Source organism: Sciurus carolinensis, chromosome X (assembly GCF_902686445.1).
Source record: "Sciurus carolinensis chromosome X, mSciCar1.2, whole genome shotgun sequence".
NCBI classification, from domain to species: domain Eukaryota; kingdom Metazoa; phylum Chordata; class Mammalia; order Rodentia; family Sciuridae; genus Sciurus; species Sciurus carolinensis.
Window position 1 is genome coordinate 79,018,620 of NC_062232.1, and position 25,910 is coordinate 79,044,529.

Consider the following 25,910-nt stretch of genomic DNA (forward strand, 5'->3'; position numbering starts at 1 on the left):
AGAAGTTTGTAAATGAGGACAAAGCCATGCCATTAATTTAAACTTTTAGTTGTTTGTTTTGTTTTTTAACTATTCCAATAAAAAAAAAGTCCCTACCTTTTTAAAGAGAACCTAAGTTCTTTCAGCAGTTAAAACACTGTACTTTTTTAGAGGACATTTATATGTTCTGGAAAGACTTAATGAGCATAAATGCCTCTTTTAGCAGTAGCTGTGTCTACATATTTCTGAAATAAGTGCAAGCCATGTTGAATAACATAGAGGCTAATACCTCTTTCTTAGGGATTTTATATTGCATTTAGTGCTATAAAGGTTTTTATATGTTTATATGTATGTGTGTGTGTCTGTGTATGTGTGTGTGTATCCTTGGTATTTTTGTTCTGTTTCTGTTGCTTAATATGATTTAAATCAATGTGATAGAGATAAATGATGAGTACATTTGGCTTAATTTGTCTTAGATAGCCTTAATAATTCCCAAGTTGTTGAATGTGTGGTTAAGGATTTTGAATATTCATTGTTCAAGATTATGTTTTGAAAAAATTTATTAACAGGCTATATTAAGACATTTTTCGAAGGATACAAAATTTCATTTAGGTAGGCGGAATAAGATCAGGAGAATTATTGTATATCTTGGGGACTATCATAAAGAGCAGTATATTGTACACTTGAAAATTGCTAAGAAAGTAGATCTTAAATGTCCTCACCACAAAAATTGGTAAGGGTGTGAAGTAATCCATATGTTAATTAGCTGACTTAAGCCATTCCACAGTGTATGCATGTATCAAAGCATCATGTTTAATCCCATAAATATATGCCATTTTTGTCAGTTAACAATTAAATGTAATGAAGAAAAGGTATTTACCATGTATGTGCCCACAGAACATATAGTCTCCATAGTATCATTCTCAGTTTTAAGCAGAAATTATTTAAAAATATATAAAAATAAACAAGAGAAGACTAAAGCAATTACCATTACAGATGACATTCTGAGACTAAAAGAAATTTGAACTTGCCAATTTTTTTTGACATCCACAACAAGGATGCAAGGAAATGTTTTTTTTTTTTTAAACATTCGTTGCAGTTGTCCTATGCTAAAAATATCTGTGAACATTAAATTTCTTTGATCTTTGTCTATGTAGCTATCACACACTGTAATGAGTCTTTAATTATATGTTTTTGGCAGTGCACCTGGTAGGTGAGAAGGACTGTTGCATTTCTGTTGTTCAGTCATCAAATAGCAATTACCCTTCAACTCTCCTTACCCCTGTTACAGTGCACGAAGATTTATTTAACTTCTCTGCTGCCCACCAGAATCAGATAGTGTGACATACAAATTGGGTTAGGAAAAAGAATATGTACGGGTATATGTGGTAATGCCTCTGTTCTCTTCTATGCCTTCAAAGAATTTCTTACTTACTTTATTCATGACAGATAAACTCGGTGTCAGCTCTCTTTCATTTCCAGGGCCTACAGATTAGGAATGTGATTTCTTGGAGTAAGTTAATTTTAATAAAATTCCTCTAAACTAAAAGACATTGGATGTCCTGTGGAGTACATGATAGAATTTTAACTGTATTACTTAGCTTAGGAAAATAAACCAATACATATTTCTTGTGGAAGTTAACATTTTATTATAGGTTTGACTGGTTATATCACTAAGAAGGCGGCTTTAGTAAGTATCCTAACATAATTATATTCACACTTTTAAACATAAGAAAAAGATGTAAAATATGACTGGCCTTTGCTTGACGATTTGGAATGCCCTTTCCTCTTGCTTCGCTCTATTCACTATATATTGAAGAGTTGATTTTCATTTTTATTCACATTTTTTATAATTTTTTTCCATCACTAGCATGGAGAAGACCTTTTTATACTTTTCTAACAAAAAATTTTAAAGGAAGGTGGAAGGAAACTATTTCTTATTGTGGAGCATGTTAGATAATTGTACAGATTCAGGCTTAAGTCATTTCTTAGACTATTTTCAAAGTAATTTAGACAGCTTAAGAAATTGATTTTAATGAATATGGAATTTTTATCCTTTTCTGGAGAGTTTTTACTTAAATTCTTGCTATACATAAAGTTGGGGAGATAGCTCAGTGGTTAAGCAATTGCCTAGCATGTGTGAGGTCCTGGGTTTGATTCCCAGTACTAGGAAACAAAGTGCATCTCAACTCTTGCCCTAAGGAGATTTTTCTAAGTAACTTACAATTTCTTTTGTGAATATAGAAAAAGAATTTGTTTTTACATAATATAAACAGAAAGAATGAATGTTTACTCTTTTGTAAAATGTATAAATAGCATGAAACAGAACAGATTTTTTCAATACAGTCAGAGAGAAAGATGGAATGTCCTCTTTGTGTTTTTTAAAAAAATTATAATCTATCACAGCATTGAAGTCAGAACTCATCGAGAAGCAGAGCTGGAAAATTGACACATTCAACCTGCCTATGAATCAGGTGAAATAAGCGGTCAGTTGAATGTCATGCTTCAAAGGCTTATGCACAAATGTCTAGAAATGGTAGCATTACATCAAGTAATATAATTGGTCAGAGATAGTTCCCAAAAATGAATCCACCAGTGAATCATTTGCAAGGTTATTCAAATGCCCAATGCTATTGTGTTTACTTTCATGTAGACAAACCTGAGTGAATATATATGTTTTTATTGTATTAAGACTAAGTCAGTCATAGTATATAGAAATCTTTTCTTGTTTTTTTTTTTTCAGCATTTTATTTTTTAGTTGATGTATTTTTTAGTTGATAGTGGAACTGAGATGTTGATTTAGGTTGAACAAATTGTCTAATGATGCCAAAAATATCAAGTTTTTCTTGGCTACTGTTTGGGGATATCCATCTATGAACTAAATGTACAGTATTGTTTATGCAGGTTTTAATTATCCGGGGCTCTTTTTATTTTTTCCACATAAAAGTAAGGTTTGGTTTTAATTGCATTGAAAAAACATTTCATTGGCAATATTGGTATTAAAATGAGATGTTTTTCAGTAAAAACAAAATCAAAAAACACCATATAACAAACCTTTAAAGTCTTCTCAGCTTTTTGAATTAGTTCTTTCATGTGTTATAATTTTTACCAATTTTCTGAATTCCCCCAAGAAACTTCAAACTATCATTCATTTTATTTGATGTTCCAGTGATTTGGGTTGTAGTATGAGATTACACATGGGAATAGAACACCATTAGAGAGAAATAAAATCCTTTGTACAGAACACATAACCCTCTATACTAGCCTTTAGCACTGAACAAACAGTGATAAAGGGATGACATGACTAATATTGGACTCCTTCACATGAGACCAATAGCCTTTACAGCTTATGGGACTCAGTATAGAATTTTCTAATTTTAGGTTTAACCATTTTGAAAGATAGACGTAAATCTGGACAATCTAATCATAAGTGAACATGCAGTCACTATGGCTTACTATGTCTGTATTGTATATAAGGTACTTAACTCATTTGTTCCCAAATCTTTAGTTTACATGACATTAAATATAACTAATTCAGAGTCCAAATATATAACTTATAGATAGAATGTTGAGGTTTTGGGAAACTGATGGGTTGTCCTTTACATAGATCTGAAGGGAACAGAATTTCACTCACTCCTTTAATAGAATAGGTACATTTATAGAGTTTTTCTCATTTTGTTTTGCCCTGGAGAACTATGGAAGGAAGAATCTTGCTTTCTCTTCGATTTAGGGTTAAATGAATTCTCTGATACTTTCATGAAATGCAAGAATTTCTTTCCTTTGATAATGCTGATCAGCGTAGGTGGGCCCTTTAAAAATAATGACCTCAGAAGTTCTGAAAACTAGGGAGAGATTTCTGTTTTAAAACTTTAGAATACTTTGATAAAATTCTCACTGTCAAATTGTGCATGAACTATAAATTTTCCCTCTTTCCTGCTCCTTTTTCACCCTTGCACTATTATAATTTCTGTGACTATTCTAATGTCAACTGGTCAGCACTAAATATAGTTACAATTACTTATATACAAAGTTTTGGGTAATAACAAGTTAAAGAAAGTATATGAGATAATATGAGTTTCAGATATTTAAATTATGAAGTTTATTTTTCTATCAGTGAATAGATGAAATCTAGTATGGTTTTAGAGTCCTCTGCAGATTTCACAAAAATTAAAATACTTCGTACTGAGTTAAGTGTTAATATTGTTTTAAAAAGATTCTTAGCTGGGTGTGGTGGCACACACCTGTAATCCTAGCAACTCAGGAAGCTGAAGGAGGAGGAATGGCTGAAGCAGTTCATGGCCAGCCTGAGAAGCTTAGTGAGACCCTGTCTTAAAGTAAAAAGGGTTAGGGATGTAACTCAGTTGGTAGAATGTTTGCCTAGCATAAACAAGGCCTGTGGTTCAATCCCACAGGGGGCTTAATAAAAAGATTATTTAATGTATGCCTAAAATTCATACTGGTCTTTGGATTATAACATTCAAAGAGTTTGCATTTTGGATTTTTAACATTTTGGAAAGTATTTTAATACTAGCTTTATTGTGTTCTTTCACATACATTATTCCATTTAATTGTTGCAAAGACTTTATGGGCACTTTTCTCATCCCTCGATAAGATGGGCAATAAAAGATGAGGTTAAAGAGTTTAAGTAACTGATCACAAATAACATAGCTAGAGTTTGTAGAGATGACATTGGAACCTAGATCAGTTTTCCTCTAAAGCTTATGCATTTAGCTATACCATCATGCAAGCTCACAGCATAGTTCGCTGATGAATGATAGAATATTTTCTTGATGTTTGAGTAAGCTTGGGCAAAGAACAATTAATTTTAGACTTCTTGAAGAGCATACCAGATATAGGATTATCTGACAGATATAGCCAAATCTTTATAAGTGTAACCAGAAGTCTTTTTTTACTGAGAGTCACTCATGTTCCTAAGATATTCACCCTGGCTTCCTTTGCAGATCTAATCCTGACCTCTTGCTTACTTGTACATTATTTCTCCTGGTCTTTCTGTTGTTTTTGTTTAGGTGGTTCATTTGTCGTATCTGGGCTCCTGACAAGTGACCACCTAATAGCAGCTTGGATATGTAGCATGTAAGACAATTCTTTAACCTGATAGCATAAAATCATTAATACATTATGTGTCATAAAGTGAGATTGTAGCATTTACAGCCCTCTCCCCTCCAAAAAAGTCCAAGCCCTATTTTGACCCTATTTTTTTTTTTCTCATAAACTTCTTTACCTAAATCATGACTGAAAATTTTAGCTGAAGTCACAATATATATTAGCAGTATTTTCTGGATTTCTTAATTAAAACTCAGAACTTTAAAGATAATAAAAACATGGATTATACTTATCCTATCTAAACAATTGAATTAAGCTATACAAATAAACATAATTATGTGTCTAGGCACAGATATACAGATATAAACTCAGTGTAGTTCTGTAGCAATCATAAATTCTTCTTCATTGAGTTATTGGTGAAACCATTAGGTATTTTTTACAGAAAATAGTGTACTGCTCTTGTTTTAGTAATTTCTAATGATGTGATTGAAAGAAGCAAGGTCATGGGAGTCAAATATGGGTTTAGGTTCTAGAACTGCAGCTACTTTCTTATTGAGTGATGTTTACCAAGTTACTTAACTGCTTTACTTCTCAGTTTCTTTACCTCAAAGCAGTTTTGGAATGGCTGAATTTAAAAAGACTTTCAATATCAAGTGCAGACAAGGATTTGGAGCAATTGGAACTATAACAATTGCTGAAGGAGTACTAAATAGAATGGCCAAATTGGAAAGCAGTTTTTTAAAAAAGTGAAACATATACTTACCATAAGACCCAGCAGTTTCACCCCTGGCTATTGTCCTAAGGGAAAATAAACATATGTTTACACAAATACTTCTATGTGGATGTTTATAGCAGCTTTATTTATAATTATTGAAACCTCAAAACTATTGAAATATATATCAACTAATATGTGAATAAATGGTGGTATATTCATGTAATAGCAAGGAATGGACTACTGAAACATTCAACAAAATAATTGGCTATTACAATTTTTATGCTAAGTGATTCTATTGCCATGTATAACTAAAAATAACAAATAAAAATATTTATGCTAAGTGAAAGAAGCTGGACATAAAAATCTGCAACTGTAGTTACCAAGGGGTGAGACAGAGAAAGAGGATTGACTACAAAGGGGAATTGGGCACTATTTTGGATGATGGAAATAATCTGTATCTTGTTTGTGTTGGTGGTTACATGACTATGAAATTTGTCAGAAGGTTGAATTTTGCAGTATATAAATCATCTCAGTAAAAAGGAAAGAAAAATATTTTGTATTTCAAGGTGGTTATGGAAATTATAAAAGTTAATGTTTTCCATGTTTTCTTCTGTTTGGTTCTTCATTATTCTCTGCTTCTTCTATGTCTTGCATATTTAAGGTTCATGATGAATTGCTATTATTTCAGGCTAAGATACTACAGACAAATTTATGTCCCAATGATGTACCTTGCAGAAATAGAGCAAGCAATTATGAAATTCATCTGGAAGAATAAAAAACCTAGAATAGCTAAAGCAATCCTCAGTAGCAAGAGCGAAGCAGGGGGTATTGCAATACCAGATCTTCAACTCTACTACAAAGCAATAGTAACAAAAACGGCATGGTATTGGTACCAAAATAGACAGGTAGATCAATGGTACAGAATAGAGGACATGGACACAAACCCAAATAAATACAATTTTCTCATACTAGACAAAGGTTCCAAAAATATGCAATGGAGAAAAGATAGCCTCTTCAACAAATGGTGCTGGGAAAACTGGAAAACCATATGCAATAGAATGAAATTAAACCCCTATCTCTCACCCTACACAAAACTCAACTCAAAATGGATCAAGGACCTTGGAATCAGATCAGAGACCCTGCATCTTATAGAAGAAAAAGTAGGTCCAAATCTTCAACTTGTTGGCTTAGGATCAGACTTCCTTAACAGGACTCCCATAGCACAAGAAATAAAAGCAAGAATCAACAACTGGGATAGATTCAAACTAAAAAGCTTTCTCTCAGCAAAGGAAACTATCAGAAATGTGAAGAGAGAGCCTACAGAGTGGGAGAATATTTTTGCCAACCATACCTCAGATAGAGCGCTAATTTCCAGAATCTATAAAGAATTCAAAAAACTCTACACGAAGAATACAAATAATCCAATCAACAAATGGGCTAAGGAAATGAACAGACACTTCACAGAAGAAGATGTACAAGTAATCACCAGATATATGAAAAAATGTTCAACATCCCTAGTAATAAGGGAAATGCAAATCAAAACTACCCTAAGATTTCATCTCACCCCAATTAGAATGGCAATTATCAAGAACACAAGGAACAATAGGTGTTGGCGAGGATGTGGTGAAAAAGGAACACTCATACATTGCTGGTGGGGTTACAAATTAGTGCAGCCACTCTGGAAAGCAATGTGGAGATTCCTCAGAAAGCTTGGAATGGAAACACCATTTGACCCAGCTATCCCACTCCTTGGCCTATACCCAAAGGACTTAAAATCAGCATACTACAGAGATACAGCCACATCAATGTTCATTGCTGCTCAATTCACCATAGCCAGATTGTGGAACCAACCTAGATGCCCTTCAGTTGATGAATGGATAAAGAAACTGTGGCATATTTATACAATGGAATATTACTCCGCAATGAAGAATGATAAAATTATGGCATTTGTAGGCAAATGGACGAAATTGGAGAATATCATGCTAAGTGAGATAAGCCAATCTCAAAAAACTAAAGGACGAATGATCTCGCTGATAAGCGGATGAGGACATATAATGGGGGTTGGGAGGGGTTAGCATTAGGTTTAGGGTTAGGTTTAGAGTTAGGCTAAGGAGAGCGGTAAGAATGAAGGAAAGAAGGACTGTATAGAGGGAAAAGAGGGGTGGGAGGGGTGGGGGGAAGGGAAAAAAATAAACATCATTACCCTATGTAAACGTTAAAAATAAATAAATAAACAAAAAAAAATTTATGTCTGTCTGTCTTGATCTGCAATCTCTATGTTGGATTTTAAATTGAGTCATCAACTTTATTTGTAAAGCTCTAGATGTCCCAATTTGTAGTGAATAACTCAGAGTTGGAATTTGTATACTTTGTGAAATATGCCAACATTACCTGCTTCACATTAATTCCTATCTGTTCTGTGGCAGTGGGTGTATACAGTGTGGTTGGGAGGATATCTAAAACAGTCTTGAGTTCTGAGCCTGAGTTCTGCCTGAGAAAGCTTTCTCCTACTTCTCTGTAAACCATGTTCTATGCCAGTGGTTCTGAAATATTGAGTGAGCATTAGAACCATCAGGAAGGAGTTAAAACATAACTTGCCCCCTCACTCTCATTTACTGATTCCATAGTTCAGGGCACACACATTTTCATTTCTAATGAGTTCCCAAATAATGTGGATGATGCTGGTTTGGGATGCATTCTGAGAAACACTAATTTATACTCTTTTTATTCCAGTGTCTAAAATTCTGCCCATGTAAAGGAGCCAACATTTTGCTTTTAACAGCTTCATCATTTCATGGCCACTGTGTGTGTGTGTGTATACAGAGAGGAAGAGATTCTGAATGAATAGTAAACACTTGGCTAGAGGCCACAAAGTGCTTGATGCCTGAAAGATAGAAAAATGGTACTGGCAAGAGAAAAAGGAAAAAAGATGTCCAGCTGCACATTCTTTCTTTTAATCTCTTGAGAGTCATAATACTACAATCATAATTGTTTTATCCCTCTAGCAATAAAGTCCTTTCAGGCTACTATTCTCTCTCTATTTTAAAAACTCTGAACTCTTTTATTTATTTTTGTATTGAAACCCAGGAATGTTCTATCATTGAGCTATACCCCTAGCCCTGTTTAATTATTTATTTATCTTTAATTTTGAGATAGAGTCTCGCTAAGTTGTCCAGGGTGGCCTTGAACTTGTGTTCTTCCTGCCTCAGCCTTCTAACATGCTGGGATTACAGGTGTGTGCCATTGTACCTGGCTTAACACTCTTACTAGGTCTCCTCTGTCCATCAGACTATAGTATTCACAACTGAGACTTTTTCATTGCCTAATTCCCTTCCTCCTGACACTGAAATTTCATGATTGCATCCATCCCCCCGACCCCAGATCAATAGGAATTTTTACTGAATGAAACCAAAGTACCATGAACTGCACAATTTGATAACAGTCTGAGATGTGTGGGTGACTGATTTCAAGTGACAAGTATAAATCATATTCTTGTGTCAAATAATTTCCTAGACCAAGAAAGAAGTAATCCTAATTTTTAATAATACTAGTTATAAAGGGAATATGAATAAAACTTCGAATTTTAAAAACAATTTGTGTTAAATTTAATGAAGTCACAGATTTTTTTTCTTCTTCCCAAATGCCAAAGCAGATATTGATGCCAAATGCCAAAGCAGATATTGAGGGCTATCTATATAAATTTGTTCATAATTCCTACTATGTTAAGGTTGTAGATTATACTGTGTAGTAATGATATCTGCTGATTTTTCTCTGTGATAGATTAAATACAGTATATTATGCTTAGAACTGATGTTCCTTTATTCTTCCATAACCACCCCACTGATTATCGAGAGTCTTTAGAGAAAATAGCTCATTGCATTGGATGATTACATGCTTCAATTGAATAGTAGCTTGCTGCCAATTATCATTACAATGCCATATTGATTTTTCTCCTTTCCATTATGGAAATTAAAGCAGAATTTGTTTAAAATGAGTTTACATATATATTGTGGATGGATGTGACTAGTTCTGAAAATGTGCTATTTCTAAATATATTTTCTTCAGTGACCTGATGATTCTTACTGATATTCTCTTATAAAGAGATCTCTATTATGTTGGTAAGCTTTACCTTAGGTAGGGATGAAATGGATGAAGACAGTGGAATGAAAATATGTGCATGGTTTAACTATATAGAGTATGAGACTGGTGATGTAGCTCTGCAGTAGAACACTTGCCTAGCATGCAGGAAGCCCTGGCTTCTATCCCAGCACCGGGGGAGGCGAGGAGTATAGATTTTAATCATTGCTTCACAGAAGTCTACTATATATTTACTTTGGTTCATGAACTTCTTGGGCAGCATGAGACTACTTATACTCTTAACCACAGAAATTAGGAAATTTATTAAATTTAAGTTAACAAATATTTATGTAGTGATGTCTATCTGTAATAAATATTCATGGACTACATGTAAGCCACTCTGCTAAGTGATATGGGAGATAGAAAGATCAATGAGATAATATACTGTCTTTAGAGAATTTATAACCCAAAAGGGTGAGTAAGATGTGTGTCAAGAATCATAATGTCAGTGGGGGTTCATGAGAAAAACAACTTGTGTATTGTTGGAGGACTTATAGGAAGAAGACATTAATGGTTCAGAACAGTCATTTTGAGCTTTGAAGGTTTGTTGGGATGGTATTGGGGTAACCTCTGGGAAGAAAGAATAAATGAACAGGGAAATGCAGGGAATGCTCCAGGAATGATAATTTGTCTGATTTTATTAGCACATATGGTATAAGGTCTTAGGCTAGAAAGTTAAATTCAGGCTAGATTAGAATGTTGGACCAAAGAACTTAAATGTATTAGGTAGTCCAGGGAAAAAAGGAAAGAAGGCTATGGTTAAATGCAATTTAATCTGATATTTAGTAAAATGAACAACAACAAAAAAAATGAAACTACAAATAACCCATTTGGGAGTCTTCAGGCATATTAAAGAAAGGTTAATAGAGCTAAACTAGAATGTTATCATAGACAACAACAAGGATGGAGGGGGCATTTGAGGACTAATTCTAGAACGTTTATGCCTGGATGCCATAAAGTCAGACCAATCTATGTGATCTGTCTTCTAGCCTTCTACCACACATGGGATTTGACCTCCTGCCATTCTCTCAAGCCTCCTTACTCAGTCCCCTCCAATGCACTGATCCCCTCACAGTTTCTGGAACTTTTCAAACATACTAGTTATCACCTCAGGGTGCAGTTTTCCCTTAATTCTTCTGCTGTAAAAGTCTTTACTTCCTTCAGGGCTCTGCTCTAATATCACCTTAACAGAGGACCTTTTGCTGATTGCACATTGAAAAGTAGCATTTGGGTTCTCTATTTTATTTCATTTACCAATTTTTCTTTTTCTTTTTCTAAATATATTTTTAGATGTTGACAGAACTTTATTTTACTCATGTATTTATATGTGGTGCTGAGAATTGAACCCAGTGCCTCACATATGCTAGGCAAGTGCTCTACCACTGAGCCACATCCCCAGCCCCCCAATTTTTATTTTTTATCCTTGCATCAAAACACTGATATTTATTATAGTTCGTTATTTGTTTATCATTTGTCTTCCTCTTTCTCGATGGTTGACTTCATGAGAGCAAAGGGCTTAGTTTTGTTGTTTCTTTTATCTCTGTCACCTACAACATGCTTGGTACTTTATGGACAGTTGGCAAATATTTGTTAAATGGACAAACAGAACAAATGCAAAGGGGAGGTAGAATGGGAGATCAAACAGTTATGTTAATATTTCAAGTCTAGAGGACTCAAAGGGTCATAATGTTATTAACAGAATGTTGAAGAATAGAAGAAAAGTTGATTTAGGGGAGTGCAAACAGGGAAAGATAAATTCAGCACATAATTCAGACTTAAATATATGATGCTGGTGAAACAACCAAGGCAGTGCTGTTCAGTGTGCAATCAAAAATGTAAAGAAAGTTCTTGGGTTTAGGTGAAGATCTCTTAGTTACACATATCCAGTCAGTGTTTGAATCAGTAGCAGTAGAAGAAAATAATATTAAGATAGAATTATCAGAATTGAAAACCAAAATGTCATTCTGAATATTTAATGTTTTAAATACATGAATTTATGTAAACTTTTTTTGTTTGTTTATATTATAGTTGGGTTAACAACTTTGGACATGAAGGTCTTGGACTCTTATTGGATGTTCTGGAAAAGATTCTGGACAAAAAACAGTAAGAATAAACTTTAAAAAAATTCATCAGAGGGGGAAATTTCAAGTACAACATAATATTGTTTTTTTCTTAGGCAAGAAAATATTGACAAGAAGAATCAGTATAAACTCATTCAGTGCCTCAAAGCATTTATGAATAATAAGGTAAGTAGTATTTACTTCTGCCTCTGTTACAAAAGGGGAAAACGTGCTTGACATTGTGAAAGTTTGAAAACAGATGAGATAGTTGGTACTTAATCAGTTTACAAAAAGGTCTTTATGATGCAAATCATAAGTTTCATTGAAAGATTATTTAAAATATACTTTTTTTTTTGGTACTGGTACTGGGATTGAACTCAGGGGCACTCAACCATTGAGCCACATCCCCAGCCCTATTTTGTATTTTATTTAGAGATAGGGTTTCACTGAGTTGCTTAGCACCTCACTTTTTCTTAGGCTGATTTCGAACTCTCTATCTTCCTACCTCAGCCTCCTGAGTCAGTGGGTACAGGTGTGTGCCCATCTAAAATATGTTTTGCTTTATATAATATTTATTGGTATTGCAGTTATACAAACATATTAGTCATGTTTCCAAATTAGTAATATTTTCTTTTTTTCTTTTATGGTAGTAGTTAAATGTTATAAGTTGAATACCATTTCCATACAGAGTTTTTATTCCATTGAAAAAGAAAATTTAAGGGTCAGGTTTGACTTGGTTTCTAAGAACATCATAAGGTTAAGATTCTCTTTCTTTTATGTTCAGTTAATGTCTTTTATGAGCATTATGCTTTGCAAATGAGATGTCACCCCAATCCTCTGTATGAATGCGGAGGTAAAGTGATTGGATTGTGAGAGCTCTAACGGAATCAATCCATCAGTTTGAATGGACTGACTGGTTGGTAAATATAGGTAGTTGGGGAGTGGCTAGAGGAAGTGGGTCACTGGGTCATGCCCTGAAAGGATATATCTTCTCTGCACTCCCTACCCCACCCCACCCCACCCCACTCCACTTCCTTGCTGCCTAGAGGAGAAGATCTTCCTTCTGGCATACCCTTCCCCCTTGGTGTGCTGCCTCATCTTGGGCCCAGAGCAATGTAGTTGGCCATTTATGAACTGAGACCTCTGATTTCATGAGATAAAATTAATGTTTCCTCCTCTAAGTTATTCTTTTCAGACATTTTGGTCACAGTGACACAAAAGCTGACTAAAACAGAAATTGGTATTGAGAAGTGGGATCATCGCTGTGACTGACCTGACCATGTGGTTCAGAAGCCTTTGGAAATGGTTTGTGGGATGAATTTGGAAAAATTTGAAAATGCATGCTGGAAAAACCTTAGGCTATTGAAAGCAGAGCTTAGTGGATGATTCTGGTGGGAGCTCAGAAGACCAGAATGCTGATAGGAGTGAGAAATATGCTCCTGAGGTTTCAGAGGAAAATGAAGACTATGTTGGGGATTGAACTAAAGGCCTTTCATATTACATTCTGGCAAAGGACTTGTCTGTATTTTGTCTGTGTCCTGAGACTTTGTGTCAAGCTGAATTTAAAAGTGATGAACTAATTAATCTGTCAGAGGAAATTCAAGACAGCACAGCATTCAATCAGTGGCATAGATATTGCTTGCAGCTCTTAGCCAGGCTTACTGTGACAAACAGGAGCAGAAAGCAGAGGTAATAAGATTTTAAAAACTGCAGTTTGGCCAAAATCATGCATGTAAAATTAACACCAAGAGAGTTATGCTTTCTGAAAATATTATTGCCCCTAAAAAGACCTTAAATACTTCACACAGAGAAAATAGGAAAGATGACCTGAGGGCATCTCAGGAATTTGCATGACCATAACCATTGTGGGATCTAGGATGTGGAAGGGAAAGTTCCCTTGAGAAGAGATCATTGGGATTTACCTCTTTCACAGGGGCACCTACAAAGTTGTACTCAGCCATTTTTGTACTCAGAATCTGTGGAAACCATGATTCCAAGGGCCCTAGGTATTGCAAGAGCTGGCAGCAGACCTTGGTGTCATCATGTGGTATTGGTTCTGCAGGAATACAGGATGCTAAAATTAAGGGGTCATGGATGCTTAAACTGAGATTTAAAAGGAAGACCTGGGAGGTCAGGAAAAGTGTAACAGGTCTGTCCCTGAGAGGGCAATGCTTGAAGCTGTAAAGGTGAAGCCAAAGCTAGAATGTAGACCCCAACAATTAAGAGATGCCAGTAACATGAACTGTCAACCTAGAAAAGCTGCTGGCAATGGAGTGAGTCATGTTAAAAGGTAGCCCATGTACACTTCAACTAGCTAGGCCAAAGGGTAGGGCTGTCCAAGTCATTTGGAGAGCACATCTTATGGCTATGTGACCTAGTTGCTGTAAGTATATCTAGGGGACCTGTTTGCCTGGCTGGGTTTAGTTTTGCTTTGGCCCCATCCTTTTGTTCTGTGCCTCTATTCCTCCCTTTAGAATGGGAGTGCTTATGCTATGCCACTATATATTGGATATATGTAACTTTCTTTTGATGTTTATAGGAGCTCATAGCCAAGAGTTTGCTTTGAGTCTCACAAGAAACTTTTTTTTTGTTTTTGTTTTTTTGGGTACTGGGGATTGAACCTGAGGGGTGAGCTTAACCACTGAACCACATCCCAACCATTTTTTAAATATTTTATTTAGAGATAGGGTCTTGCTGAGTTGCTTAGGGCCTTGCCAAGTTGTTCAGACTGGCCTAGAACTCTCCATCCTGTCTCAGCCTCCCAAGCTGTTGGGATTACAGGTGTGCACCACTGTGCCTGACCTCAGAAGAGACTTCGAACTTGAACTTTTGGGCAGTGTGGGGACTGTTCAGCCTATAGGACTCTTGGAGATAATATAAATGTATTTTGCATTGTGAGAAGAACATGAACTTTTGGGGGCCAGGGCTAGAATGTTATGGTTTGGATGTGAGGTGTCCTCCAAAATCTCTTGTATTAGTGCAGGGATATTCAGAGATGAAATGATTGTGAGAGTCGTAGACTAATCAGTCCATACTAGTTTGAATGGATTGACTGGGTGGTAACTGTAGGCAGGTGGGAATGTGGCTAGAGCAAGTGGGACACTGGACTGGATGGGTGCATCTGCCCTGTAGACCCTTTGCTCCTCTCTCTCTGCTTCTGTGCTATAATGAGGGGAGCAACTTCCCTTTGTCTTGCCCTTTCCCCATGATATGCTTCCTCACCTTGGGCCCAGAGCAGTGGAGTTGACTGTCTACTGTGAGCCAAAATGAACTTTTGCTTCTCTAAGTTGTTTCTGTCAAGTATTTTGGTCACAGTGATGCAGAAGTTGACTAAAACATTGAAGACATCTCTGGAAGACAGCAGGGCTTTTCTCTTTGTATGATACCAGTTGCATTATTAGGGACCATATGAATTTTAGACTTTTTATTGTTGTCTCAGAAATGATATAACTTATATACCTACAAGAAAAATACCATTGATTAATTCACTTAATTACATAATTACCTTTGGTGTTCTATAATCTCAAAGTGCTTAATAGAGATATATAATTTTAAAATAACCAGAATCTTGCCACATGTGGAATATAACTATTAATAACCAATGAAATAAGATTTTCTATTTAAGGAATCTGCAGTATTTCTTAGGCATATGAAGTTATATATCACCATTTATATTTTATACATGCTTATGTCAATGAAAAATATTATTGGCACATGTGGTAGATGCTTGCTAGTAGATATGAGACTCTTACATATACTTACAGTGCTGTTTCTGGAAGTTCCATACAGAAATACTCCTATCTATACTAGTATAGAATTTTTCAACTGCTGTGCTCTTAGTCTTCAGTTACAAAGTTATGCAGACTTTGATGAGTAACAAGAAAGTATTTACTAAGTGTTGCTTCTCCATGGTTCATGATGGATCTCTCTTCAACTGAAGGAAATAATGACATAATGGAAAGAGAACATAATACTAGAAATCAGGAGATCTACTGAACTATAGAGAGTTCATTCTTTGGTACTAATAAGTTGAGTGGCCTCTGGAAAATAACTTGACCTCTCCAGCTAATCAGTCCACTCATCTGTAAATTGAAATATAGTACCCTTTGTTCTGCATTCATATTGATTCATACTGTCAACTGCCACAGTTTTCTAGGATACCAACTAATTTTAATCAGTATAGTCACTAAAGAAAATTATATTGGCGTTGGGGTCGTAGCTCAGTGGTAGCACACTTGCCTAGAATGTGTAAGGTACTGGGTTCAATTCTCCGCACCACATAAAAATAAATAAAACAAAGGTATTGTGTCCGTCTACAACTAAGAAAAAAAATTGAGAAAAAAGAAAATTATATTGGTAAGATTTCTTATAGAGCCTTTTCCCACAGAATACACTTTATTATTATCAATGCATAGTTTCTTACTTTGTAAGAGTTTTGCAGTTTTGAAGAGCCTGTTCATTTGACTTAGATTATTCTATACTTTTCTAAACTAGGGGTAAGTTTTAGTTAGGCCACGTTTATGTCTTGCATTTATGCACTTAAAACATAAACAATTAGATCTTCTAAATTATAGGCATGTGAAACAACAGTCATAAATATGCATTCAAAATAGAAAATATACATTTATATATTCATTTCATGTTGGAATAAATCGTCCAAATCAAAGAAGGAAATTTTCATCCAAAATGACTAAAATGTTAGTTTTTTGACCCATTGGAGTTTAGATTACCTTCAGAAACTCTTTTCCCTGTCCATGGCATGTAATAATAAAATCATAAAAAGTAACCCATTATTCCTTACTTCCATTTTGATAATATTGCTCTGATGTTTGGATTGATGGTTTTCCAGGTACATTTCCCATATCTTTATATTCAGTATATCACCACATATTAGAGTTTATAATTAAACAATAAATAAAATTTTGAAAATATGTCACCCTTAGTCTAATTGATTTTTTAAAGCTGTTATTTCAGGTTTGATGGCTGCATTATAACCATCCATTTGTCTGGTTTACACATGTGCTTTTTTAATTATATTCCTTACTTTTTATCATGTACCAGCCACCTTTGTAGACATATATCCATTTTTTGTCTTATTTCCATATATTTCCTTACTTATTATGATCTATGGTAAAGTCACATTTAATAGCTTTACCTATGTTCCCTCCCTGCACAGGTTCTTTTAGAAGTTAAATTAAGAACATGGTACTATGCATATGTTTGGTACTTAAATAAAGGTTAGCTTGAAATGGCAGTTTTGTTCCAAAGAAATGTCAGATTTCACCATTAGACTATAAAATGAAGCAAGGATAGTTCCTAAGAAATATAGGAAATACTTTGTGTAACAAAGATGAAAGAAAACACTACATTCTTTCTTTTTTTTGGGGGGGTGGGTAGAGGGGGTTGTACCCAGGGGTGCTTAACCATTGAGCCACATCCCAGCGCTATTTTGTACTATATTTAGAGACAGGGTCTCACTGAGTTGCTTGGCACCTCACTTTTGCTGAGGCTGACTTTGAACTCTGAATCTTCCTGCCTTAGCCTCCCAAGCCGCTGGGATTACAGGCATGTGCCACTGCGCCCAGTCTACTTTCTCAATGTAGCAAAAACTGAAGTATTAGACTTTCTTCAGCATTTCCATATCTATTTGTTAGAACTTGCATGTATGTGTACACACACATACATATTTCCATGTCTACAAAATAAATTCAAATTATTTTTTCTCTGTCTAATTGAGTATGCCACCATGTGCCATTTCTTTGAGTTCACTACCTTTGTAGCTGTCTGAAAGGGAGGGCAAGTAGAAGAACGTATGGGAAAATTCATGCTCAGGTTTATTGCTTCTTTAACTGCATATTTTATACAATAGAGCTTGTTAACATACTATCTTTTTTATTCCCCTTAATTTTTCATGCAAACACATTGGAAAATTTAACCATGAATTTCAGCGTTCCCCAGGAGCACTCAATGACATCAGTAGAGTTGCTTTCAAAAGTCATGTCAATATGTACTTTACATGTTCTATCAATATGTACTTTACATGTTCTTTGTTGAAGAACTACTGATCATTCCCATATTTCTTCCAAATCTTTATGGAATTTTTAGGGCAGGCTAATAGAAATCATATCTGATTAAGAGACGAAAATTCCAAGATCCAGTCATTTCTAATAAAGAAACTGCATTTAAGGAGCATTAATATAATTAATGAGAACCTCATTGTAGAGGTACAGGTTTTGGGGTAATCTTTGTTGAGTTGCTTTATTTTAATGACAGATGTTACATAGATATTTAATTTTGAATGAAAGTTTTATATTTCTTATTCTCCTCTCTTTAGTTTGGATTGCAAAGAATTCTAGGGGATGAAAGAAGTCTTTTACTATTGGCAAGAGCAATTGACCCCAAGCAACCCAACATGATGACTGAAATAGTAAAAATACTTTCTGCTATTTGCATTGTTGGAGAAGAGAATATGTAAGTATTGCAATACTATATTTATTGTGTGGAAATGACTCTCGAGATAAGTCTTTTAGTAAGTCTTACTTTTGTTCTCTTTCATTGGATAACTTGTATGAAAACAATATTAGACTTTAGAGGATTTTTGATTGACACTTTTATCTTATGTATTTATATTTTAACAGTTTTGTTGATATTATGAAAGCTAGATTTAAATAGAGTACTACAGGGAAATTTTTTAAAGATGAATTTGAAGTGAATAAATAGAATTTTGAATTGCTGAAGATGAACCTGTCATTAGAAAAGTGAGCAAAATTTAAAAGTCAGAGAGTTATTTTGGCGAAGATACACATACACACACACACACACACACACACACACACACACACACACACACACCATGCTGCACATCACACAATTTTACTTCTATAGTTGAATTGACTAGATGCTTTTTTACTCCAATTGTTTAATACTTATTATTTTTAATGCCTATGGTAACTGACAAGATAAAGTAATTATTTGTAGAGTAAAATTAATGAACCTGTTAAAAACAAAGAAAAAGAAACTGTATTTTATTCCATATATATATATATATATTTGTTTGCCAAATTCAGCAAGTATTGCTGTATATATTTTGGATCATATCTTCCTATGGCAATGATATTAAACCCAAAACAAAATTTCACATTTGATTTCATTATTAAGTTTAGTTTGTAAGAAGTCATTGTGTGAAAATTGAAATATGTGCTGTGGACATGGATTAAAATATTTTCTCAGCCCTTTGTGTGATAGTAATAATTTCAGTTTGAATCAGAACAGGACCATGCAAATATTTAAGGAAGTTCTAATATGTTGACTTTCTCATAACTGTTAGAATAAAATGAGATGTTGCTTAGTGCTAGTTATTGTCTGTAGAAATTAAAAGATAAACATTAAACCTAAAATATTATCTATAATGTTAACTCTTTTTTCAGTGAGAACCAATGAGATAATATATGCAAAAGTAAAGTTTCCCTAGGCTTTATAGAAAAATCAGCTTATACATGAATAAAAAATTTTTTTTCTGGTCAAATAGATTTTCATAACAATATATAAAATTCACCCTAGCTCGGTATAATTGTTGTGATTTAATTAAAATTTCAGGTATTATTTGATAAAAATAGAATACTTCATAGAGGTTAATTTGATTTCAACCTCATATAGGATTGTTATCAACATTTTTATTTAGGTAAACAAATTTCTTGTGCTAGATATGGATGTTTCTTTAATTACCTTGAATCTCACTTTTGGTTTCTTTTATCTAATTCCTTTATCAAAGAATGTTGATTAAAGTTATTTTAAAAAATATTTGCTCTTTCCAGCACTTTATTATTAAATCAAAGTCTGTTTACACTAGAATAATCTGTTAATTACAGACGACACATTTTATTTAAGTGGTATGAAGATCTATGTTAACACATATTTCAAAACTTGAAAATTTAAATTTCAATGTTCTGTTAGGAATTCTTTTGAAACATTATTTTTCACCCAGAGACATTATTTTCCTAATTGAATATTAATTTTCATACCCTAAAATTATTTAAACTTATTAGTATTTAACTTGTAGCTATATGTGGACAGTAGCTCAATTCTTATATTTTAATGGACTTTCATTTGGAAGAAATACAATCAAGTGATCTATTATATATTATGGTGACTGTAGCTGATAATATAATTTGTAGTTGACTATAGCTGAGTAGATTTTAATTGTTCTCCCTACACATACACACAATAAGTATGTGAGGTAATGCAGATATTAATTACCTTGATTGAACCATTTCACAATGTATGCATTATGTTATTTTCTATAAATATACACAATTCCTATTTGTCAGTGAAAAAATTAATTTTTTAAAAATTGTAATGGCATACATGAACATTAAGCACTAAAAATAAAACTGGTAAGACTTAAAGGAATAACCCGTGTTCATAATATATGTGTCAGAATTTTTTCTCATTTGCTTCTTTTTTTTCTCTATAGTCTAGATAAACTTTTAGGGGCTATAACTACTGCAGCAGAAAGAAATAACAGGGAACGATTTTCACCAATTGTGGAAGGATTGGAAAATCATGAAGCTTTGCAATTACAGGTAAGTTAGTTTTGTCTTAAATTGCTTCTAGGGTTATATTTAGAGTACTCATTTTGTATGACAGTAACTCCATTTGAGCTGGTACTTAAATAGAATTGGGTATAAAAATAAAATCCTTCCTGTTGTTTGAAGGTTGTTTGTGAGAGTAACAATTTGTTTAAAATTAGGAAAAATGTTTCTGAATTATTATAAATATGGCCCTGTAATTATAATTGTTTTCCTAATTGAGTAATTAATACAATAAACCAGGAAAATTGAAGTCTTATCAGTAATCAGGGCCAAAGGGCAAGCAGTTCAGTCAATGTCATTGTCCTATCAAGTGTTAAAGAAGCATGTGAGAGAAATTTAAAACAATTAAGCACATCTCTCTGTGAGCCATTCAGACAATATTCAAAGGTCTAACTCAACCAGAATAGAGGTGATTGAATTGTAATTCCTGTGTCATAGTTCATTTGATAATCCTGGGTAGACCTAGCCTAAGTCTTTTTTTCAGAAAATAAAACTTGCTTTTGCTTTTTAGGTGGTTCAGGAAATGACCCATGTTAACTTTATTCTTGAGTAATAAGAACTCATATTTATTGTGCATATTTATGGTATGAACTCCTGGACTAAACATTTTAGTTTGCATATATCATTTGATTTAATTCACCGAACAACCCAGCTTTATATGTATTAATAATTTCATCTCCATTTTGCTTATGAGAGTGAAGAGTATATAACATCTAAGATGACACAGTTTGTAAGAATTAGAAATTGATGCCAGTTTTTTTTTTTTTTTTTTTTGGTCTCGGATGGAATACTCTTTCTTTTATACAGTGTATGCCATTAAATGTAACATGGAAAATGCTCAATGAAATGTTTTTTAAATTGTTGTACTATCATTCAACAAAGATACCATGCTTCCATATTTAATTTTATCAAACCATTTAGTTTCAATTAATATTAAAATTTCTTATGTGGAACTAATATAATTGATTTTCTCCATTTCAAAGTTATATTCTGAAATATTGATATCTTTTTTTTGTCTGCAATGTGAAATTCTATCAGATAAATGAATTGGCTTGTCTAAGGAGAATATGTGATGCTAAGAAATTTTAATACTTCTTAAAATATATAAGTATTTTTCTTAATCATGTCTCCTAGTCTGACAATGATGAAGATGTTTTTAAAATATTTTTTAGTTGTTGATGGACCTTTTATTTTATTTATTTATATGCAGTGCTGAGAATTGAACCCAATGTGTCAAGCATGCTAGGCAAGCACTCTACCACTGAGCCACAACCCTAGCCCTGATGAACATTTTAGATAAAATTTTATAGTGTAATTTTTGTCAAAGATATTACATATTTAAACCTTGGAATATTCCTAGATTTTTTTTTTTACATTTCTTTTATATTTTTTACATTTTCTTTTTACATTTCTTCTCACTATAAAACTTAATCTCAATAAAATTGCATACCTCTACTGAAAGATTGAATCTATCTTTTTAAGATGAGTTTTTGAAAGTTTTGTCCTTGTCCTGTTGTTGGGCTTACTTAACTGAATTTCATTGACTTTTACATGTGTAAGTTTGTACTTCTCTTGCAAAGTGTCTTCAGGAGGAATGAAGTATTTTTAGCTAGATTCTGTGTTTCCAATACATTTTATACTCAGTTTGCCATACTTGGGCAAAGTACAGTTACATATTTAAAAAATCTGCTTTAAATGGGGCTGAGATTGTGGCCCAGTGCTGAAGCATTTGCCTAGGACACATGAGGCACAGTTTGCTCCTCAGTACCACATACAAAACTAAATAAAATACAGTTATTGTAAAAAAAAAACTTAAGAGTCCACTTTAAATGAAATTTTAACCATAATTCTGTGAATTATGTATTATTATCTCCAGTTTACTGATTAGGAAATTGATTTTCTGGAAGGCTAAAGTCCATTGAAAAATCACGTAACTCTTAAGTAGTAGAACTTGGTGATTTGAATTTAGGTCTTTGTGATGCCAACATTTGTATATTGCACTGCCTGTTTTTTTTAATGTGACACCACTACCATAGATTAGTTTACACCAAACAATGAGATAAGATTGATATTTGCTATCCCTCAGGAAGCTGGACAAAATGAAATGATAAAGTGGTAAATGTTTAACAAGTAACATATGGAAAAATCATAGACATCTTGCTAAGTATTTAAGAAATTGTTGAATACTGATTATAGATGCAAACATATGCAAAGTAGAATTTGAAATTTCCTATTCTAATGAGCTACAAAAATTAATTATTTGTTATATACAGAGCCTAGTACTCTCACAAGAATTGTGAGTGGATTTGTTTATTTGGAGTGTTTCATGTGAGTAAAAAAAAAATCCTCAAAAAGTTCAAAAATATATTCAGAATGCAGAAATGAAAAACAAAAGTTTAAATCTGTTGTTTAAGAAATATAATTAGTACTGTATTTTAACAGAATTACTTTTCTATTTTGGTAGTATCCTGAGACTTCTCAAAATGTTATTACAGTCTCAGGAAGTAATTTTGTTAAAATACAGGACTAATTATATTTTAAAATAACAACTATATATACCCCCCTTTATTTTAAAACAGGTTATTGACTTTTCATAGTTTTTTTTCTTAGTTCACCTTTGAAGTAAAATTTTGCATCTCTGATAGGATTTTCATTATTTTCAAGAAATTGGTGGAAGATAAACCATCTATCCTGACAAGCTTTCTCTTTGTTGTCTTCCCTTTATAGTATCATTCTCCAGTCTCACATGCTGTGATGCTTCTCTTTATCTGAGTTATGCTTCTCACTAGCCTCTCATCTCCCTTTATCATTTTGTAGTCCATGTCTCTAAAAGAATAATCTCTACTTGTTTTCTCTGATTTCAATAACCTTTCACAACTCAGATTTCTCACAGTTCTCAAAAAAAGGCCTTATATCCTCCTCTAATTTCAAAATACAATGGCTTCTTTCCAGTGGAAGAGTGCCACTGATATATAGGCACTCTTTATCACCCCTCTCTTTGACAGTTTTGCTTCCCTTGCCTTCCCAGGCACTGTTTTCTCTCTGCTTTCTGATTACCTCTAACTCTTCTTTGTCTATTTTTTAAATGTTTCTCCTCTTTAGACTTCCCACTTTCCTGTCATTGATCCTCTTCTGTTATCATTTTATATTCATCTATCCATATATACATATGCATTTATACAAATGCATGTATATGTGCTCACAGGCATATATATATTTATTTTTTCCATGAATATTCTCAGTTGCTTCTGTAGCTTTAACGTGCAACTTATATCCTGGGAAATCTCCAGATTTATAAATCTAGATCATATCTTTCTCACCATTCACACCTGTAACCCAAGTGCTGAACTAGTTATCTTACAAACATTCCAAAATTAAGAAATTAAAAATATTTATAATTAAAAATTGCCATGTATCACACAGTGTTCTAAAGACATGTTGTCACATTTAAAACTCACAGGAATTCTAAGAGGAGATAGTTGTAGTATCCCCATGTTATGAATGAGCAAACTGAGGTCCATAGAAATTGAGTGATATTTCTAAGGTCACAGTGTGACACAATAGGATGCGCCTAGATTAGATACCAGGCATTCTGGCTTTAGAACACATGCTTTGACTACTATACTGTACCTACTCTTCCATTAAAACTTAGCTTATTATCTTTCCCCCTTAACCTGATTCCTCCCAAAGAATCTAGATTTCTCCTTGTGTTTTCCATTTTAGATTATACAGGTATCATTTTCTACCCAAATCTTTAATTTTCTTGGAGTCATTGTTTTTCTTTACCTGCTGTATCCAGTCAATCATTAAGTCTTCTTTTCACATAGTATAGACTATGACTCTGTCTCATTCTCTCTACCCTACTGCCTTTATCTTCTCCCACCAATATTATTTCTATGATTTTCTAATATCCCATACAGATACATTCTTCCCCTCCAGAAAAATGTTCTATGATGTTCTTGGTTATTCTCAAAAAATAAATCTGATTCTACTCTAAGCAGGTATTAGAAAAACCTGTTTATTACCCAGTGCTTACTTGATAAAGGTGAAAACCTTAATTGTGACATATGATGTTTTTCAACATGGCCCCATCTTAACAGTCTGGCCTTCTAGCCTGTTATTCTTCCAAATGTTCCTTGTGTTTTAACCAAACTAAATATGGTACTTCCCAAACAGGATATAGGCCTTGTAAATACCCTCATTTTATCATGCAGAACACTTTGTCTGAAATATATACCCTCACCCACCCATATCCCTTTACTCTTTGTAAAATTTAGTGGGAGCTCAAAGAAAGGTAAATTTAGGTATATCCTTCCTGAGTCTGGGAAGTGTTTCCAGTGAGGAGATGATAATTCAACTGGGCGTTGAAGTGCAAGAATATTCCAGAAATTATCTTTTCTTACAGAAAAGCAGTATTAGAATAAGAGACAAGAAGGGCTTCTAGTAGGTAATGATAGAGGCTACAGTAGTGTCCCAGTTACTTCACAGAAGAAGACAAAACAAGGTATCATCAACATTTAGTTGAAACTTATATTCACATAGCCAGACAGGAGAAGCCAGGGTACACTGAGCATTAATAATTGTTTATAGAAAAAAAAAGTAGTATAGTTAACATCCAATGACATAATATCAAAACAGCCCATCTTCTTAGACTACAATTAGTATGAAAGGTTGCCATGCCCTTTCAGCATTTTAGGAGCTATATAGAGAAAAGTGTGTTAGTGTGAATTAATACATTTTAAAATGATTTTCTAACATGTCAAAAATAATAGATATTTTTTCCATGTTCTAATTGGGTATGGAGCACAAAACAGAGCAGTAAATATACCTTCTTCTAATGTGTAATAACTTCACTTATCCAGATCTTACCTACTTAATAAATTTATCTTTCTGTAATATAAATAATAACCAAAAGTGAAATAAAAATAAAACAATCTGAACAATCTGTGAAATGCCACCAAATCCATCACTTAAGCTTCATGGGGAGAAAGACCTTTGGGCCTTTAATCAGAGTCTGTTTATTCTCTTTCCTTGTGTTATCTAACTGAGCTCAATTATCCATTTCCTATTCATCTCAGACTAGAAGCACAGGTTGGAAGACTGGTGTACTGAGATCATCAAGAAGTGATGTCTGGGGGCTGGGGAGATAGCTCAGTCGGTAGAGTGCTTGCCTTGTAAGCACAAGGCCCTGGGTTCGAACCCCAGCACCAAAAAAAAAAAAAAAAAAAAAAAAAGAAGTGATGTCTGGGACTGGGGATGCAGCTCAGTGATAGATCCCTTACCTAGCATACATGAGGCCCTGGGTTCCATCCCTATCACCACAAAAATAGAAAAAAAAAAAGTGATGGTTGACCGCCTAGTAGC

General features: G+C 33.8%; 1 protein-coding gene across 6 annotated transcripts in view; it reads left to right on the plus strand.

Annotated features, from left to right (window-relative positions):
* The window catches only part of Diaph2 (diaphanous related formin 2), an 831,244-nt gene that overhangs the window by 198,587 nt on the left and 606,747 nt on the right, over positions 1 to 25,910 (plus strand). For all 6 annotated transcript variants that reach the window (XM_047535653.1, XM_047535655.1, XM_047535654.1 and 3 more), the window contains 4 exons: positions 11,924 to 11,998; positions 12,072 to 12,141; positions 18,290 to 18,426; positions 20,429 to 20,537. In XM_047535653.1, coding sequence (XP_047391609.1) covers positions 11,924 to 11,998; positions 12,072 to 12,141; positions 18,290 to 18,426; positions 20,429 to 20,537 — 391 coding nt within the window. The remainder of the gene's footprint in view (positions 1 to 11,923; positions 11,999 to 12,071; positions 12,142 to 18,289; positions 18,427 to 20,428; positions 20,538 to 25,910) is intronic.